Source organism: Hoplias malabaricus, chromosome 3 (genome assembly GCF_029633855.1).
Source record: "Hoplias malabaricus isolate fHopMal1 chromosome 3, fHopMal1.hap1, whole genome shotgun sequence".
NCBI classification, from domain to species: domain Eukaryota; kingdom Metazoa; phylum Chordata; class Actinopteri; order Characiformes; family Erythrinidae; genus Hoplias; species Hoplias malabaricus.
In genome coordinates this window covers 52,839,732-52,857,162 of record NC_089802.1, presented here as the reverse complement: position 1 = coordinate 52,857,162, position 17,431 = coordinate 52,839,732, and the positions used below count along the sequence as shown (strand labels likewise).

General features: G+C 39.4%; 1 protein-coding gene across 1 annotated transcript; it reads left to right on the top strand.

Moving 5' to 3' along the window:
- Nucleotides 1-7,225: 7,225 nt before the first annotated feature.
- stk35l (serine/threonine kinase 35, like) lies at nucleotides 7,226-15,711 on the top strand. Its single transcript, XM_066666358.1, has 3 exons — nucleotides 7,226-7,900; nucleotides 9,060-9,818; nucleotides 13,373-15,711. The coding sequence occupies exons 1-2, from the start codon at nucleotides 7,396-7,398 to the stop codon at nucleotides 9,788-9,790; spliced, it is 1,236 nt and encodes a 411-aa protein (XP_066522455.1). The 5' UTR covers nucleotides 7,226-7,395; the 3' UTR covers nucleotides 9,791-9,818; nucleotides 13,373-15,711.
- The last annotated feature ends 1,720 nt before the right edge of the window (nucleotides 15,712-17,431 follow it).

Genomic DNA, 17,431 nt, shown 5'->3' with positions numbered 1-17,431 from the left:
GGAAATGTTATAATTTCAACAAAAACATTGTTTTTCTCACTGGTTTCATAATTATGTTACAGGGCAGCTGGTAATATAAATTATGAATTTTGCATCTGGAATGATGAACAGAGCAATAGAAAATTCAAAATGGCACATATAATGTATTTTTAATCATGTAAATTATAATGTATAAGATAAAATACAAAAAAATATTTTGAATTCCTTTATTATAAACAGTGGATATCAAATGACAAATCTTCAGAAAAATATGTAATTATCATTTCACAACTTCACAAAATTATTGACATATTAAATTAAACTTTAATAGAACTTAAATACATTTTTTTGCAAAAACATTTGAAACGTTTAAATACACATTGTGTAAGTCACCATTGTTGTGCATATTATTACAAAGAATTTTTTTTTTTTTGAGAAGTGAAAAACCGAGCACTGTAAGTCAGTGAATAAACAAAAACATGCAACAATTTGGATAAGGATAAAAAAATTATATTTATTTATCTCTGCAATAGACAGATTTTAAAAAGCAGGAAATCACCTAAAGTGTTCCTTCATGGGGCAGTTATTTCAAGGGCACAGTGTCCTTTTTAAGCATCCTTACAATTGAAAATTAAGACTTTGTTTTTCACAAGTAGGAAGGTAGCAAATGCAGTGTAGCACTTCACTTAAACCATTGTGTGTGTGTAACTCCTTAATAATTCCTGATTACTTATGTTTGGAGTGATTGAGTTTCTAGAGGGAGACATTTAAGAGGCCTTAAATAGAGCATCTCATTTGTATGGCTTTGTTTTTAACCCTCCTCACCCTCACAGTTATCCTCTCTCCGAGTAAAGTTTCTGCACTGCTGAAAACAGTAAGAAAATATAGAAGTAGTTTGATGTGCAATAACAGGTTTTATTTTTAGGAACTGGATTATGTCACTGAATCAGGTAAAATGTTTATTTATGTTACTATTTTTAAAGTTGTTTTAATTTTTTGCCAGTGACAGTTTTCGGCTATAATCCATTCTGTATGATGTACAGCACTGTGCTAAAATCAGACATGGCACTTAAGTACATGTTTTTCATTGTCTATATTTTTGAGGAGGTTATGATATGATGTGGAAAAATTCTTGGAAAAAAATCAGAATAAAAGTGAAAAGGTTTCTGTGTTTAAAAATCCATTCATTCATTCATTCATTGTCTGTAACTGCTTATATAGTTCAGGGTCGCGGTGGGTCCAGAGCCTACCCAGAATCACTGGGCGCAAGTCAGGAACACACCATGGAGGGGGCAACAGGGTGACACACACACAGGCACTTTTGAATTGCCAATCCACCTACCAACATGTTTTTGGACCCTGGGAGGTAACAGGAGCACTCGGAGGATACCCAGGCAAACACAGGGAGAACACACCAGAAGAAGAAGAACTTACAGACAGGAGTTGGACTTGAACCTACAACCTTCAGGTCCCTGGAGCTGTGTGACTGTTACACTACCTGCTGCACCACCATGCCACCCTTGTGCTGAGAAATGTTGCTGTTAAAATATATATGTTTTCTGATTTTTCTTGATGCCAAATTACTGGTACTTAAAGGCATCGTTATGATTGGAAATTAAATAAATGAAGGTTTTAACCTGGATGTTTTTAAGCACACCTTCTGGTCCAAAATTCATGACCCAAACTTCTCGCTTAGTGTCCACTCTCTCAGGTTGACATGGAAACTCTTATTCAGGCCATTATTTCCAATCACTTATACAACTGTAATTCCCTTTTTTTGTTTTGTGTCTTCTACAGCTGAATCACTCATTATGTATTTGGTTTTGGGGATCAAGTATTTTTAAGATCTGCTTTCTGACATTGGAAATCTCTTCCAACTTTGAGTAATCAGTCTCTCTCCCTGTCTTTATTCAGATCTAATCTCAAAACAGAACTTTTTTTGTAATAATTACTGTTACTCCTGCATCTACAATCCTTCATGTAAAAGCAAGTGTAAGCATTTTTGAATAACTGAAAAGTACTATTACTGAAACTCATTATTATTATTATTATTATATCAGCATTTTTCCACAGTAAGTCTAATTGTTTGCTGTTCACGTCATGCTTGCTAGACAGATGACTGTAATCCTTTATCTGAACAATTTACCACAAGGTATCACTGACCCCGAATGCCGGCACTGAATGCTATAAAACCCAACTAAAGTTCATTCTTGCAGCTAAAACAAGAGTCTGCATCACACCTGTGTTTTTATGCACCTTTTTTTTATGGATTGTGCCTTGAGGGGTGAGTGTACACAACTGAACCTTTACAGATTCAGTGTCTGTGATGATTGTCAGGTTGCCATGGCAGCCACTCATCTGCAAAGCGTGGCACTCTCCACAATCATTGCTCTACGTGCCAAACTATTGAGACATACATAGGGATGCTTTCTTGTCACCCCTGCTCTTTGTATCCCTCTTTACAAGTGCATATTCAGATCATTAATGGGTTTGCATGCACAACATAATGCCGCGCATGTCCATGCATATACTTTGCATATGATTAAGGGGAATCTTCTTATGGTTTATGTTATAAAGCTTACCAGTTACATATTCAGTTATCAGGGTTTTTTTTTTGGTGAGGCTACATTGTTCTTTCACTCACTACCTTCACTTATCTTACTTTACCTGGAGATTTTGTTTATTTCTGTGTCATATATGATTTGTTTTGTCTCAAACTTTTACTGACTTGAGAGTATTTTAAAACAATACAATTTTTCTCTGCTTGTAAAACAAAACCATCCAATCAGTTTTTTGTTTCAGTAATCATAAGATATAACAAGACATTCTGATTTTCTGCTGCATCTAACATACAGTTCAGACATTTTAGGATGTTCCTGACGTCTTGACAGCTTAATATCTACAGCTGTGGCTCAGTATCTTTTAAAGTAACATGTGCTAAACTGGTTGTTCTGAACAGAGCTGTTTATGCAGGGGGAGAATAGTGCTGTGTTGTTTCATCCTTGTGGTAATTTGAGCATGTTACAGATGTTTTAGATGTCCAGACTCCATACTGTGGTAGTAGAAAAAGAAGCAGAATATGTCACAACCAAAACATTTCATGTCATGTTAAATTCAGTGGAGTCTGACGAGGCTTGTGTTGACTAGCTGCAAGACTTGTTCATCCGCATTTGCGGGGTTTAATAAGAAACACAGAAGACACAGAAATATAGCTGTCACACAAAATGCTTAATCACAATGCTGCCCTCCATAGGAACGAGAGAGCGTGAGAGAAATGTTCACCCAGTATCATGCAAATTAGATTTGTTTTATTCTATGTATTGTGTGTTTTATATAATTATGTTCTATTAATTTTCCATTTGTGTGCTGTTTTACTCAATGCATATTGTTACAGAGCTTGTGGACAGATATCAGACAAGCCCTCATCCAGCCTGCTGAAAAAAAAAAACGTCAAACGAAAGGAATTAAAGGGAACATCTACGATTCTGTGGAACTGCTGTACTAAGTATTTTGTTTATATTCAGAAGAATGTGGAAAGAATGTGGAATGGTGTGTTTGAAGGAAAAATTACTGTTGTTTGTACGTTTACTTTCGTGCAGTTAATGGTCTCCTGCATTTAGAGTCAGTTATACCTTATGTATTCTGTAACAGCAAAAATAAGACAATATTACCCTCATATGGAGGAGGAATAAAGCAATATCCTTGTGCCATTTTTAATGATAAAATTAACATTTAGAGATTAACATTACCTTAACATTACCTTTAAGACATAAATAAAAAGCCAACAAAACAGATACAAACTCAGAAGACAAGTGCAGGTTCACTGGTTATATTTGATAGCTAATATAATTGCTATATTTGCATAGCAGAGCTGATCACTTTAAAGAAGTTTGTAATTTTTTACACAGTGCACCATTTTACATCCAACCTCTCTGAATATACATTTGTGTTTGTGTATTGATTGAATGATATAGAATTGTTTTAAATGGAAATGTCAGGAAATAAGTCATGACACATGCAAATCAGAACAATAGTCAGTAATCAACAATAACAAAGGATTTGTGGTTTACACATTAGCATTCTGCAGTAAAATGAAAACGTAAACACACACACACACACACACACACACACACACACAAACAATCTGAAGGAATCCTACCCCAATAAAATCTTAATGTGTTTATTCATCAATTACATGTCAGTTTGTATGTATTAATATATGACATAAATACATTATGTTATTGATTTTAATTAGATTCCTAAAAGCTCTGCGAACCAGTGAAATTGATCAGAGAGGCTCCCAAAATGTTTGCAGGTATCTTACCTCTACCATAAATACAATAAAATGCTTGGTCAACTGTTGTGTTGTCAAAAGTGCTATAACTATTTCACATGATTAATTTAATGCGACACTTTAGCCACAAGGTGGTGCTATTTGATCGATATTTGAAGACAAGGCGAACCATTTTTTTCACTGACAGTGATAACTGTAAACATGCTTTTCACCATAACTCTTTTTCATACAGATATAAAGATGTAATATAACTCTAGTGCCTGTCCACATTCGTATGTCTTATTTATGCTTACCAAAAGATAGTCTTTGTCTGACAGCTCAAACTAAACCTCTAGATATACACTGATCAGCAATAACAAACACCATGTTTATACGTGTCTAATTTATCATCTCCACTTCCCATATCAGTGTACTCTGTAGTTCTACAGTTACAGACAGTAGTCCATATGTGACCCTACATACACTGTCAGTCACATGTCGCCCTCTTCGTAAATGGCCGAGACCCACACAGAGGTGTGATTTGGGTGGAGGATCAATCTGGTGGTGTTTTAGTGTGTTGCATTTGATAGTTCAACATATGTTTCAAAATGTCTCTATAATTGAATCCCTAAAATATAAATCCCTAAAATAAAATATCTAGTGGCTAAGAAGGTAAGAACAACAACAACAGAAAAATGTTGGCAGCACCCCACGTACAAATATTCCCAACTCAAAAGCATCTTTACAATTTTAGTAATATAAATATGAACAGAAGATATTCAATCTGATTAATTGTCTGTAATCATCTGTAATTCAGGGTCTTAAAATACTTCCAGTGTACACTCTTGTTGTTATAACTGTACTCATCATGTAGTTTTGGGCAGCACACGTTGTGCTTCATTTTACCCATGATATAAGCATCAGCAGAGCGGGCCACACCGTGGCACCACAGTTAGTTTAAACAACACACAGCTCTGTGGTCCTGCGGTCTTAGGTACAAATCTCACCTTCGGTCAATGTGAGAAGTTTGGTGTGTTCTTCCTGTCTCTGTGGGTTTCCTGCAGGTGCTCTGGTTTCGGTCCAGCGTTCCATAATTTGTGTTGTGATGCAAATTTGCCAAATTGTCAAAAAAGAAAAAAAAAAAGTCTGATCATCCTTGCCACTAGGGGTTCAGGGTTGTGATGTGTTGCATCTGCATGGCACTTACTGGAGGCGCCACACTAGTGCTGAATTATCAAACACACCTTCTCACAGAATGCACTGGTGCTGATGGCACTGCAAAAATAACGTTTAATCGTGTTGTTTATATTTAATAGTTTATTTGTACTAGTTAGAAAATGAAATGAAAATTGATATTTCTCCAGTAAAGGCAATATCCAGTAAAGTGGCAAAATTGGCCACTGACCGCTGTCTGTCAGTGCTTTATGAAGCTATTTATTCCCTGTATGTCGTTTTACACAGTGTCAGTGATTTAACTCTGAGGATGTCTGGATCACTCTGCTCTTTCCTCAGACCCTTATTCATCACTGCAGCCTACAGAGCCACTGTGCTCCCTCTGCTGATCCACGTGCGTACGCACAGCCCCGCACACGTGCAGATGACGTGTCGGACTGAACCACCCTACTGAACCTTGAAGGGGGGTCACCTCATTACTGCGCCAGGGCCAACAACACGCAGCTGGTAAAATGGCTTAACACATTTATATCCACATTAAAATGTTCATTTAATTTGGTCCAAAATATTACATTCATGTATTCCCTTCTTTTATACGTTGTTGGGAGAGACTTACAAACATGAAAAAGTTGCATTATGCTTAATATCACATTTAATACAGATATGAAATTGGATTACAATGCACATTAGATATTCTTTTTAGGAACCTGTTATATCCAAACTTGTTACTAACAAACGTAAAACATTGTGGAATGAATTGTTTTGTTGCCCAAGTCAAAAAATATTTTTTAACTAATGAATAGATGTCTGTTAACTCAAATTTTATTAAGTGAATAGACACAGATTGAAATGTATTTTAGTGAATGGACACAGACAAACTGGCAGGACAAATGAGTACATGTGAATACGATGGCTTGTGTGACATCAGAAACAAATGATTACAAAACAGGATTTCTGTTTTTAAATGTAAATTGCAAAGATTATGAACATTTTATTTCATATTAAATAGTAGTAAAATTAGTTTTCTGTAGTTTAGACCCAGTCTGCTCCCCTAAGTTTAAAACATTGACTGCTGTAATATAAAGTAACAGCATTCAAAGGATATTTTTAAAAACCAAAAGGAAAAAGTGTTGACATGAAGTCACATATAAAAATGTTAAATATTTTTGATCAAATTATATGTTTTGTTAATTTTGTAAGTAAGTGCATATCCTTAACAAAGAAATGTTCTCACTTGGACTCCATCTCAGATCTGGTAACCCTGTGTATGTTTGTGTGTATTGGCTATTTGAAAGTCTCCATACATATGAGTGTGTGAGAGACTGGTTGAGTTTGTGGTGCCCTTTGATGGACTAGCTTCCTATCCAGGGTGTGTTCCGGTCTCTGACCCCACAACTACCCTGGATAGGATGAAACACTATCTTTTCTTTAGAAGGGTGTGTCACAGTTGAACTAGTCTAAGATGATATTTGGTCTGTCGAGTTAATTTTGTTTTTAGAGTGCGTTTAAAGACTACAGGAGCTGGCCAAAGTTTTGTATAGTTAAGAACATAAAATAGTGAAATTAAAGATATAAGTGCATAATTTGTATATGAATGTGTAATATTGGATAACAGTTGATAAAATATTGATGTATTAGAAAAAAATGAATCCTTAGCATGCAGTTAAACACTTCAATGTCTTTTATGAGCATTGAAATGATAGGGGCAGTTGATCCAAGAATGCAGTGATTCGTTGAACATTCACTGAAGGAATCCCCCCTCTGTTCCTAAATGGTCTGCTCCGGTTAATCTCTCGCACTCCATTCATTCCTCCTTCAGTTCAAAGGGAGCAAGAGGGCGCGCGCTGCTTCGCTATGCCAATCGTGAGCGCGAGAAGTGTCCTATGCTTCGTTTTGCGGGAATAGCTCCGTGGACAGTTATGTATTCTGACGGGATTCCAGAGAGGGTGCTGCAGACGTGAGGAGATGCGATGGAAGCGGCGGAGAGAGAGGAACGAGAGCTGAGGCGGATGACCAGAGGAGCCCGCGAGCGGAGCTTGAGCTCCCGCGCCGTTAAGACCGTAAACACCGTGCTGCGCGAGCTCAGCGTCGAAAACGGCAACGTGAATTTGAACGGCACTGACCCAGTGCTACACCAGCGCCTCCGAAGCCGCGAGATCTCCGAGCGCAAAGCGCCGGCTCCGCGTTACAGTCTGCTCCGCGAGCTCGGCAGAGGCAGCTACGGCGTGGTGTACGAGGCCGTGGCGAGGAGTTCCGGAGCGCTCGTGGCGGTGAAGAAGCTCCGCTGCGATGCGCCGGAGAACGTGGAGCTCGCTCTGGCCGAGTTCTGGGCGCTCGCGAGCCTCGAGAAGCGACATGAGAACGTGGTGCAGCTGGAGGAGTGCGTGCTGCAGAGTAGCGGCGTGGCGCACACAGTGAGACACGGAAACAAGCGCTCCGCTCAGTACCTGCGACTCGTGGAGACCTCGTTGAAAGGTGAGTCGGGACGGCTCTCCCCGGTCTCTTTGTATGGTGTGTTACAACGGAAGAGTTTGCGTTAATGAACTGCTGTAACGTGTCTGGGTTTAGTCAATGTATGACGTCACCCCGGGGCCTAGGCTCTCTCCTTTGTTAAATTTAGCTCTGGAGCTGTTTCACGACAGCAGTCAAGTTCTAAACGTTTGAATTCATTTTTCCGATAAAAAGAGCCTGAAAATAAATCCGTGAATGACTTTGTTGTTGTGTGTAAACAGTGTGCGGTTCTTCCCAGTGCAAACTGCCCTCACGTTGAAACAAAGCTGCCAGAAACGGTGGTTATTTAAATAACATGAACTGGATTTGAGATCTCAACACTCTTACAGCTAGGGAGGTCACTCAGAACACGCTTCAAATACCTAAATCTGAGGAACACCTTGTAGTCTAAGTTCAGACTACATTAGGTACCTAAATACACACAATTATTGTAACGTATAGGGTATGTTACTTTACTGAAATGCTTGTATTAGTGAGTGGTAAAAGCCACAGAGCCTGTTGTGGACGGATTTATGAAAAAAAAAATATGGGTCATGCTTTGGGTTATGCAACCCTGATTTTGGGAACGGGGTCAGGGGGCAGTGTCCATCCCAGACTGGGTCATAGACAGAGTGAATGTGCTGAACTATATAAACATACATTTTAAACCGTTTTGTATTAAGCACAGCTTCTGCATTGTCACCACATTAGTTGGTGAACAGTGACTGTTCATCACAATGATCTTGGGGCTATATGGGACAGCTAGGACTGACTTGTTTCTTCTCTTACAATACCAGATTATCCTTGGCGTCATTTGCATTAGGTCAAGTTCCTAGGCTGGGAAATCCTTTTAGCGCTTTATGTACATTGCACACCAGGGGTGAAATCAGGCTAAAAATCATGAAGTGTAACAGCTTTACTGTGCATTGTGAAAGGAAACATTTGAGCTGCTTGAAACTGAATTTAATTCTGTAAAATTCAGAAAACAACGCCCTCAGAAACACAGGATTAATTTTTGCCCACAAATTAGCTCAGAGTTTGGGTATAGCTGTAATGGATTTTTAATGTGTACCTTTATTTTGATCATTTTCCTGTTTGAGTTTGGTTGTTTCTCTTTGCCTCATAAATATTCATGTGTGTCTAGGTGAGCGTGTGCTATCGGGCCTCCAGGAGCCATGCTACTTGTGGTTTGTGATGGAGTTCTGTGAGGGAGGAGACCTTAATCAGTTCATCCTGTCCCGCAGGCCTGATCCACACACCAATGCCAGCTTCATGTTGCAGCTGAGCAGTGCTGTAGCCTTCCTGCACCAGAACAACATTGTGCACAGGGACCTCAAACCGGACAACATCCTGATTTCAGAGCGTTCAGGCACACCTGTGCTCAAGGTGGCCGATTTTGGTCTTAGCAAAGTATGTGCAGGCCTTGGGCTGGGGCCAGGCTGCCGCAAATCAGACGAGACAGAGGACAAGAACAAAAATAGCATCAACATCAACAAGTTTTGGCTATCGTCGGCATGTGGCTCTGACTTCTATATGGCGCCAGAAGTGTGGGAAGGCCACTACACAGCAAAAGCTGACATCTTTGCCCTGGGCATCATAATCTGGGCCATGATCGAGAGGATCACATTCATTGATGCCGAGTCAAAGCGGGAGCTGCTAGGCACATATGTGCGACAGGGTACAGACATTGTGCCAGTGGGAGAGGCTCTGCTGGAAAACCCAAAGATGGTGCTGAGCATTCCTCAGCGTCGGCGCTCACAAATGTCAGATGCACTCCGGAAGCTTTTGCAGGACATGCTGGCTGTCAACCCTCAGGATCGGCCAGATGCATTGGAGCTACACAGCAGGATGGGACAGGTCACCTGTGCCGCCTGAACACCACCCCTCACGTATGCACACACAGGTACACATTTTTTTCAGGTACTGGTGCCTGAAACCTTTGTTGTTGACCTTTGTCTGTAATAGTAAATGTTGAGGAGAATATGGCTATTATTGTTTGTGTGTCCGTAATCAGTGAAAGGGGACACCTACGATTGTAGGGAAATGCTGTTCTGTCTGGTTTACATTCAGAACTTCAGGTTCTTTTAAAGGTGATGTTCACGATTGTAATTTTTAAAAATTATATAAAATTCAGAAGATGTTTCCACTACATTTGCAAGCTCTCCAGTCGAAGTGTTGAAAACGGGTCTAATGTATTTCTGAAGGCCTAGTGTCTGTAAATTAGTAAAAAAAAAAAAACACAAACACAAACACTCTCTCTGTCTCTCTGCTCATGGCAGAGGCATCTGAAGTAATTTTAGAAGTGCAGAAATCTCCAAATGTTGAAAAGTTTTGCTTGTCAATGTAAACCAAAGAACTGAGTTTACCAACAATAGTAGATGTTTCCTTTAAGGTGGAATGGTATGTTTGAGTGGAAAAAACCTACAGAAACCATTTGCCATAATCTGCCATAAGCAGAGAGAGAGTAAGCCTAGCATATCGGACCGAGACACTTTAAACCCATTTACAGATGCTTCATAAACACATTAGGCCCGTTTCAAGCATGCAGGCTGGAGAGTAGCAAATGGTCAGATAACATTCTCAGAATTATATTACGAAGTGTTTTTGAATAAAATTGTGAATGTCACATTTATGTTGCAGTAGGAGTGTTCATGCAAGGAAACCACTAAAACGGGCAGGGCAGGGTGCTTCCAGGACCAGGGTTGCACAGTGATATCAAACTGATACTGAAATCAGTGTTGGTGGGTAGTGGATTTTAAAGAAAATTTGGTTGTTGGGCATGTTTCAATTTGACTAATGTTTAAACCCGTATTTGATGTACTTATTATACTCTGAAAGGGAAGTGTGTTTAGGCAATCCTGCTAAAATATCTATTTATTTAACTTTACAACGTTGCAATCTGGTACAAATAAGTGCTTTATATTTCTCTGAGGTTTTAATCCAATTAGATGAAGTCCCATTTTGTGTGAATTAGCAAATTAAGAAAAATACAAATGTAGACCATCAGCGTTTCTCATATTTGTGCATCCCCAATAATATAATTAATCACGATCTAGTCAGGTTTTGTCACTTTGAATTTACTTGATTCAATTATTCAGGGTTTTAGAAGTACTCAGAAATGTGTGCTGGGATGTCACTTTTCTTATGGCGCTTTTCCACTGCATGGAACTTTCTTTGATCTTTTGCTTTTCCACTAGCCAAATCTGGTACCTGCTCCTTGGAACCAGGTACATCGAATGTGCTAATACACAACGAAACAAACAGAGCCTACTTTTTACCGGCAGTGGTGTTTGCAACATAACTGGCTTTCATTTGCGGGGAACTGTGCTGGTGGAAAAGTGACAAGCTCAAAGCGAGTCGAGCAGAATCAAGTTGAGCCGATCCCATTCAATGGAAAAGCACCATTAGTAATGTTAACTTGCACAGACCCCTTTGCCACATTACCTACCTTGTCCTCTTGTACATGTAGAAATGCACTGATTTTCAATTTTTATTATTTTTTTAAATGTAGGATTCAATGAATTTGGTGCAATTTGGTGGTTGGTAGAATTTGGAAAATGGTGCACACAAGCAATCCCACAATGCACTGCAATTACTAGTATACCACTGATACACTAGCGGACAATGCACATACATAATTCACTTATTATAATACAAGTTATTTGGTAAAAAAAAAAAAAACCCTGATGTAGGGTCCACAATTTTTTCACGACACTCCTGAATTCAGTTCTCTAAAACAGCGCACTGTATAGTGAGTAGGGGGCCATTTAAAAACAGCTTGTTTGTAAAGGGACATCCTCCTGTTTCCTCTTCTGCTTGCATGCTGTGAGGATTCTTTTGTTTTTATCAGAGCAGGCTGGGATTCCTGTTACACAACTGAACCCATTCACCCACCTCCCTACACACACACACACACACACACACACACACTCACTCTCTCTCTCTCTCTCTCTCTCTCTCTCTCTCTCTCTCTCTCTCTCCTCCCCTTCTCCCCTTCTCCCTCCCCTGTGCTGAAGCCCTGCAGGAGTATTCTTCTGGCAGAGCAGGTGACAGGGAGTGGTACTCAGTGTTTTGGGTGCTGTTCGCTGTTTAGAAACTACAGTACATGTGCGGAGAGAAAGCATGTATCAATGCTTTATTGTAAATAAGTGGGCTCTGATTGAATGGTCAACATCAGCATAAATGTGTATAAAGTGTGCTCTGTATTGGTTGTCTTGTCTGATTAGATCATAGTCTTTGTGGAAGGCTTGTTTCTGATGGAGAGAGCAGTGGGGGTGCAGTTTCTCAACCTCTCAGCCATAATGAGGACATTACAGCTGTCTGCTGTTCATCTCCTCTTCCCATCCCCCACTCCTTGCCTTTATCACACATACCACTGTTGCTTGGAAAAGCCAGAGAATAGCGCAGACTACTCAAGTCTTTTGTGCATGCGCGTGAATAGGTGGATGCTTTGTTTTGAAACCATATTTGCTCCACCTGCTGCGGTGTGCATATACATTGTGCGGGTCGTAATGAGAAGCAGTGATACATTTTGTCCCTGTCATTTACTTGTTTCTTAAAGGGGTCAAATGATGTTGAGGTTAAAGAGCAAGGTCAGTCTGGGCCCGTTTAAGATTGGAGTAAATAATAGGGTTATTGTGATAGGGGATAAGGTCATGTTGCAGTTAGGTTTTGTTTTTGTTTCTGACATTTTGACTAATTTAGCTTTAACAGGTCAAGGGTTTCCTGTGGTTTAATTGAGATACATTAACTGACTGTATTCACAAAAGACAAATTGAGTGTACAAGTTTTTACAGGGATTTGCTGCTTAATGCAGTAAATATTTATATTTAGTCCCCCACCCATCATGTTTGATCCTTGTTGCTAATTTCACAGATAATGTCCACAGGATACAGATAACATTTCTGTGTTAGTGACTTCCTGTAGACTTTTCATTGATAATTTGAAATATGTGCACATGGTTCACTCTGAAAGAATGTACTAAACTGGGCCTGGCAGTTTCATTGTACTTTAGGCTGTATGCAAGTGTATGACTCCACAAGGATTAGTGGTGTATGTTTGAGAGAGAGAGAGAGAGAGAGATGGGCAGAATGGAAGAGTGACTGCAGTAAACTGCTCTGCTGTTGTTCATGACTCAGCACACAGTAGGAGCTGCAGTGGAGAGCTTTGGGGGGAGGGGCTAGTCATTACAATATATGGTTAAGAGGATTAAAAGGAGAATGACATGTCACTCTTTCTTTACTGTGCTGGTGTAATCAGAGTCTAGGAGCTGCCACTTTAAGTTCGTTCTGATCGTTTGTTCAACTTGGTAGCGTCTTTGAGTTTTGTAATCAAGCTCTTTTCTCTGTTTCTCTAATTCAGGAGACCCAGTGACACTCAGGCGGGTGGGGGGGGTGTACAAAAACAATTTTAAACATTTTTCTGACTTCCTCTTATTCCCCAATTCTGTCTTTACAGACTGTTCAGGACCCCACCCCTCTGCACAGGTGAAAACAAAGGGACAGATGCTGTGGAATACTGTGAACTTATAGTTGCGAATCTCATGAGAAGAATACGAAGGCTCCAACCAGAGACCTGCTGGGATGCATCAAACAGAACTGTTTACTATTGTGTTTATTTTTCTTAAGTTTGAATTTTCATTCAGTCTTGTTTACAGTACTGTTTTCTTTTGATTAGGGGGATATTGTATTTTCTAGTTGCCTGAGGTTGATAATGTATTTTTGTCTGCAGTGATTTTGGACCATTTATCTGAGCTGGATGTGGTTTATGTACTCAAGGCTTAATGGGTAATTCATACATTCTTCCTGTGAAAAAGTATACACCCAAAGTATACACACAGTTTTTACTCCTTGAGGTAGAAACACTAGATATTAAACCACTACCAAACAAACCAAATAATGGTGCAATGATTTATGATCTGAACCCTCTTGAGCTGAGGTGCATATTTTATGAACCCAGATCAATTAGAACATGTTGTTCTCATTTTATTGTCCCTACCCCTTTTTAGACATAGCCAAATGTGTGAAATATATTTTATTTCTTATTTATTATTTGAGTTGTAATTTGCTCCCGCCTGTTCATGTCTTCTCACTGAATCACTGTGCCTTGAAATGCAAAACTTTTAGAAGTAAATTACACTTTAATTTTCAATATATGCAGTATAATCACCCTGCCTTTTTTTACCCACACGTTTTAGCTCTTGGAATGCAGTTGAAGTCAATGTGTTCCAATTAAACACTGAGGTAAACCTGAGCAAAAATCAGTAATGCTTGCTTAGTGTTCTTCCAAGAATCCCCTCAGCTCACAGAAATATGCAATTGTCCAAGCTACAGCTCAGCAGAAGTGGGTGTTTTGGTCTTAATCAGTAAACAGTAACTGTGTATTGCTGATGCATTAGGAAATAGTCATTATGGTAATTTTTTTTCTCCCTGCCTCCATTTATTTTTAAGTTCATGAGCTTTTTATTGGATGATTGTAACAGCCCAAATTATAATAGTTCATTTAACCTCCCCCTCAAGACAGTGTTTTCCTACATGAGCCAAATATACTGACAGGTCCCTTCATGATCTGATGGTTTGATTTGAATGAGGACACAAAAGTGTGAATAGGGAGTGTGTGTGTGTGTCTGCATTCACAAGTCGGCTTCAGTTCTACCTCTGCGTTCTTGTGTGTTTGAATAGCAATCAAGATAAATGAACAGTCTTGGTGGTTTTTGGAGAGGTAGTGGTAATGTGTGTTATGGACATTTTCTTCTTTTAGTTCTTCAGTTTTGTTCGATTTAATAGGTGAAATATGCCAGTCAAGACCTCATATCTTTAAGTGTTTTAGTTTTCTTCCGTTACTTTATTAAATGTTGACTGCCGCAGCTGAAACCTGATGTGTATCCTTTTGATACTCACATTTTTGAGGTTTCTAGTGATTTAGGTTTTGGCTTGGTTTTTGTTTGAAATATTGGTACCAAATATTTATCCTTTTGCTCAGTTCTGTGATTCTCATATTTAGCTCTGAAGTGCCATAGGGCTTAGTTTGCATAGTTTCAGTTTTCTTCGGAGGCCTGTCTGATTTGACTAAACTGTTTAAACTGTTCATGGGTTTAGAGCAGGGAAGTTACAAATTGTGCAAAACAGTGAAGTTTGATTTGAGGCAAAACTGAGTCACTGTACACTTCTATACTTTTAGTATTTTTTTTTTATTTGTACCTTTTAATCGTCATGTTAACAGTCTTTTGTCTATTGTTCTGAATTTTGCACATAACATTGTACCTCCTGTTCACTACTTTCTTTGTGGTGTTAAGAACTTTGTTTTTCCTGATGACTAGACTGTTTCAGTTAACTGCAGGCCTCTATTCAGTTGACTGACTAGGGGACCAACGGGGGGAGTATTTTAGGGACAAAATAAAGAAAGAAAAAAAAAACAGCTAATTTCAAGCCTCCATTTTCTCCACTATAACACAAAGTAAATGTTAAACAGATTATATGGCTTTCATTCCTGACAATTTGAGCTGCTAGTAACCTTACTGTATGAGTGTATTATAGGGAGGAGAGACCTGATGCTGCTTTCTTTCTTGCTATATTTTGTTGTTTCCACTCCATAATCACACCTTCAACTATGCAACCCCTTCATCCGTTAGAAGCACTGTGATGTTACCCTGCTAAGCTAATTTTCAGCTCACCTCCAATCCACCTCTTCTCATTTCCCTGGTCTTGAATTGTTGTGCATTGATTTTTGACTGAGTTGCCGTAGATCATAACACGTAGGGGAACATCTGTGAATTATTAATGTTATTTCTTTGTGCTTGTGACATCTTTTAATAAATTGTAAAAATTAAAAACAAACACTTTGTAGCCTTTTTGTTAAGAGTGAAGACTGTAATGGTTTTACTTTTTTATTCTAATTGTTAGAGTCGTGAGCTTGTGTGTGTTGGTAGTGCTGAGAGCAGAGGTGCATAGTGCTGATCAGCAGCCTGTGATAAAATCCCTTTTCAAAACACAGTGATTAGTCCCAGTGCAGCCGTCTGGACGCTCACTGTATCACGCAGTCATGCATGAGAAAGGATAATGTGTTCCTGAACACGTTTAGAACAAAACAAGCACCTGCTTCTCACAACATGCTGCTACTGACCTGCCCTGTTCCCTCAGAGTCTAAATTCACAGTCGACAGAGTGGAGTCGTCATTTTTTCATGCAATATTAACGATTTCTTTTAACTTTTTTTTATTTTTTACTACATATATTTGTAACCAACCAACTCACCATGATATTTTTCTCAAATTAATTAAGCTATGGACTGAGTGATCAGTAAACCCTTACAAATAAATTCCTTAATCCTCAATCATATGTAATTAGTTACTAAAATGGGGCCAAATGTTGAAACTCATTTGCTACGTCCTGCAGTCTGATCTGGCTGAAAGGTCTCTGTTGTGATAGAATCTTAATGGGAAAATGAGCTGGCCAAATGTTACAAAAAGCATGTGAGATGTGGGGGAAGGGAAGCTTTTTGTTTGTTGAATACGTGTGGTTCTGGGGGATGGTTTGTGTGTGTCAGCAGGGAAAGTAAGGGTGTTTGCACTTGTTGAATCTGAGAAACAGGTAAAAGGCAGCTTTTCCATGAATGTTGTTGCATCACTACTATGAAGCACTACTATGCTTTTGGAGTGCGTCTGCAGCTGACCTCTAGATATCTACCAAAACATCAGGCTTCATTGGTCAATATACTTACATTCATTCATTAATCGTCTTATCATTTATTGCTTATCCAGTTCAAGGACGCGGTGGGTCCGGAGCCCACCCGGAATCACTGGGCTCAAGGCAGGACTTCACCCTGGAGGGGGCGCCAGTCCTTCAAAGAGCCACACACACACACCTATGGATACTTTTGAGTCACCAATCCACCTACCAATGTGCGTTTTTGGACTGTGGGGGGAAACCCACGTAGACACGGAGAACACACCAAACTCCTCACTGACAGTCACCCGGAGTGGGACAGGTCCCTGGAGCTGTGTGACTGCGACACTACCTGCTGCACCATCGTGCCGCCCACATACAATACACAGGTGTTTAATTGCCCAGAGAATAAAAACATGTTTATTGTGTTAATTCTCCAAATTCTTGAGTGGCTGTGTTGAAAAAAGATGTGGGCAAGGGGTCAGTAATGATTTTCTTTGGCTGTGTCATGTTATGGAGGCATACAGGCAAATCAGGGCACACACACCAAATTTGGGGTGTGTGTATATGTTTGGAGGTAGGGGGGTCAACAATGACTTTGCTTATAGTGCTCACATAAGCCTTCGTTTCATAATAAAAATCGTTTTAAGGTTCGTACAAATAAATACAGCAGAATAAATCTTTCATAACATTGGCAAAACATGCTGGTACCCAAGAAATGTCATAATCCTAGCATAGACTCATTAGTTACGTTTGTAGTGTCAGGTCACACCATGCTGATTCACCATTTTATTCAGCACATAAATCATTCTCTGTCTGTGTGGCAGGACAAGAAATAGGACACATGACTGTGT

Bases quoted from the DNA above. Each gene is read 5' to 3' on its own strand.
- stk35l (XM_066666358.1), top strand. From the start codon at position 7,396: ATGGAAGCGGCGGAGAGAGAGGAACGAGAGCTGAGGCGGATGACCAGA. The intron at 7,901-9,059 runs GTGAGTCGGGAC...ATGTGTGTCTAG, and splicing joins CGTGGAGACCTCGTTGAAAG to GTGAGCGTGTGCTATCGGGC.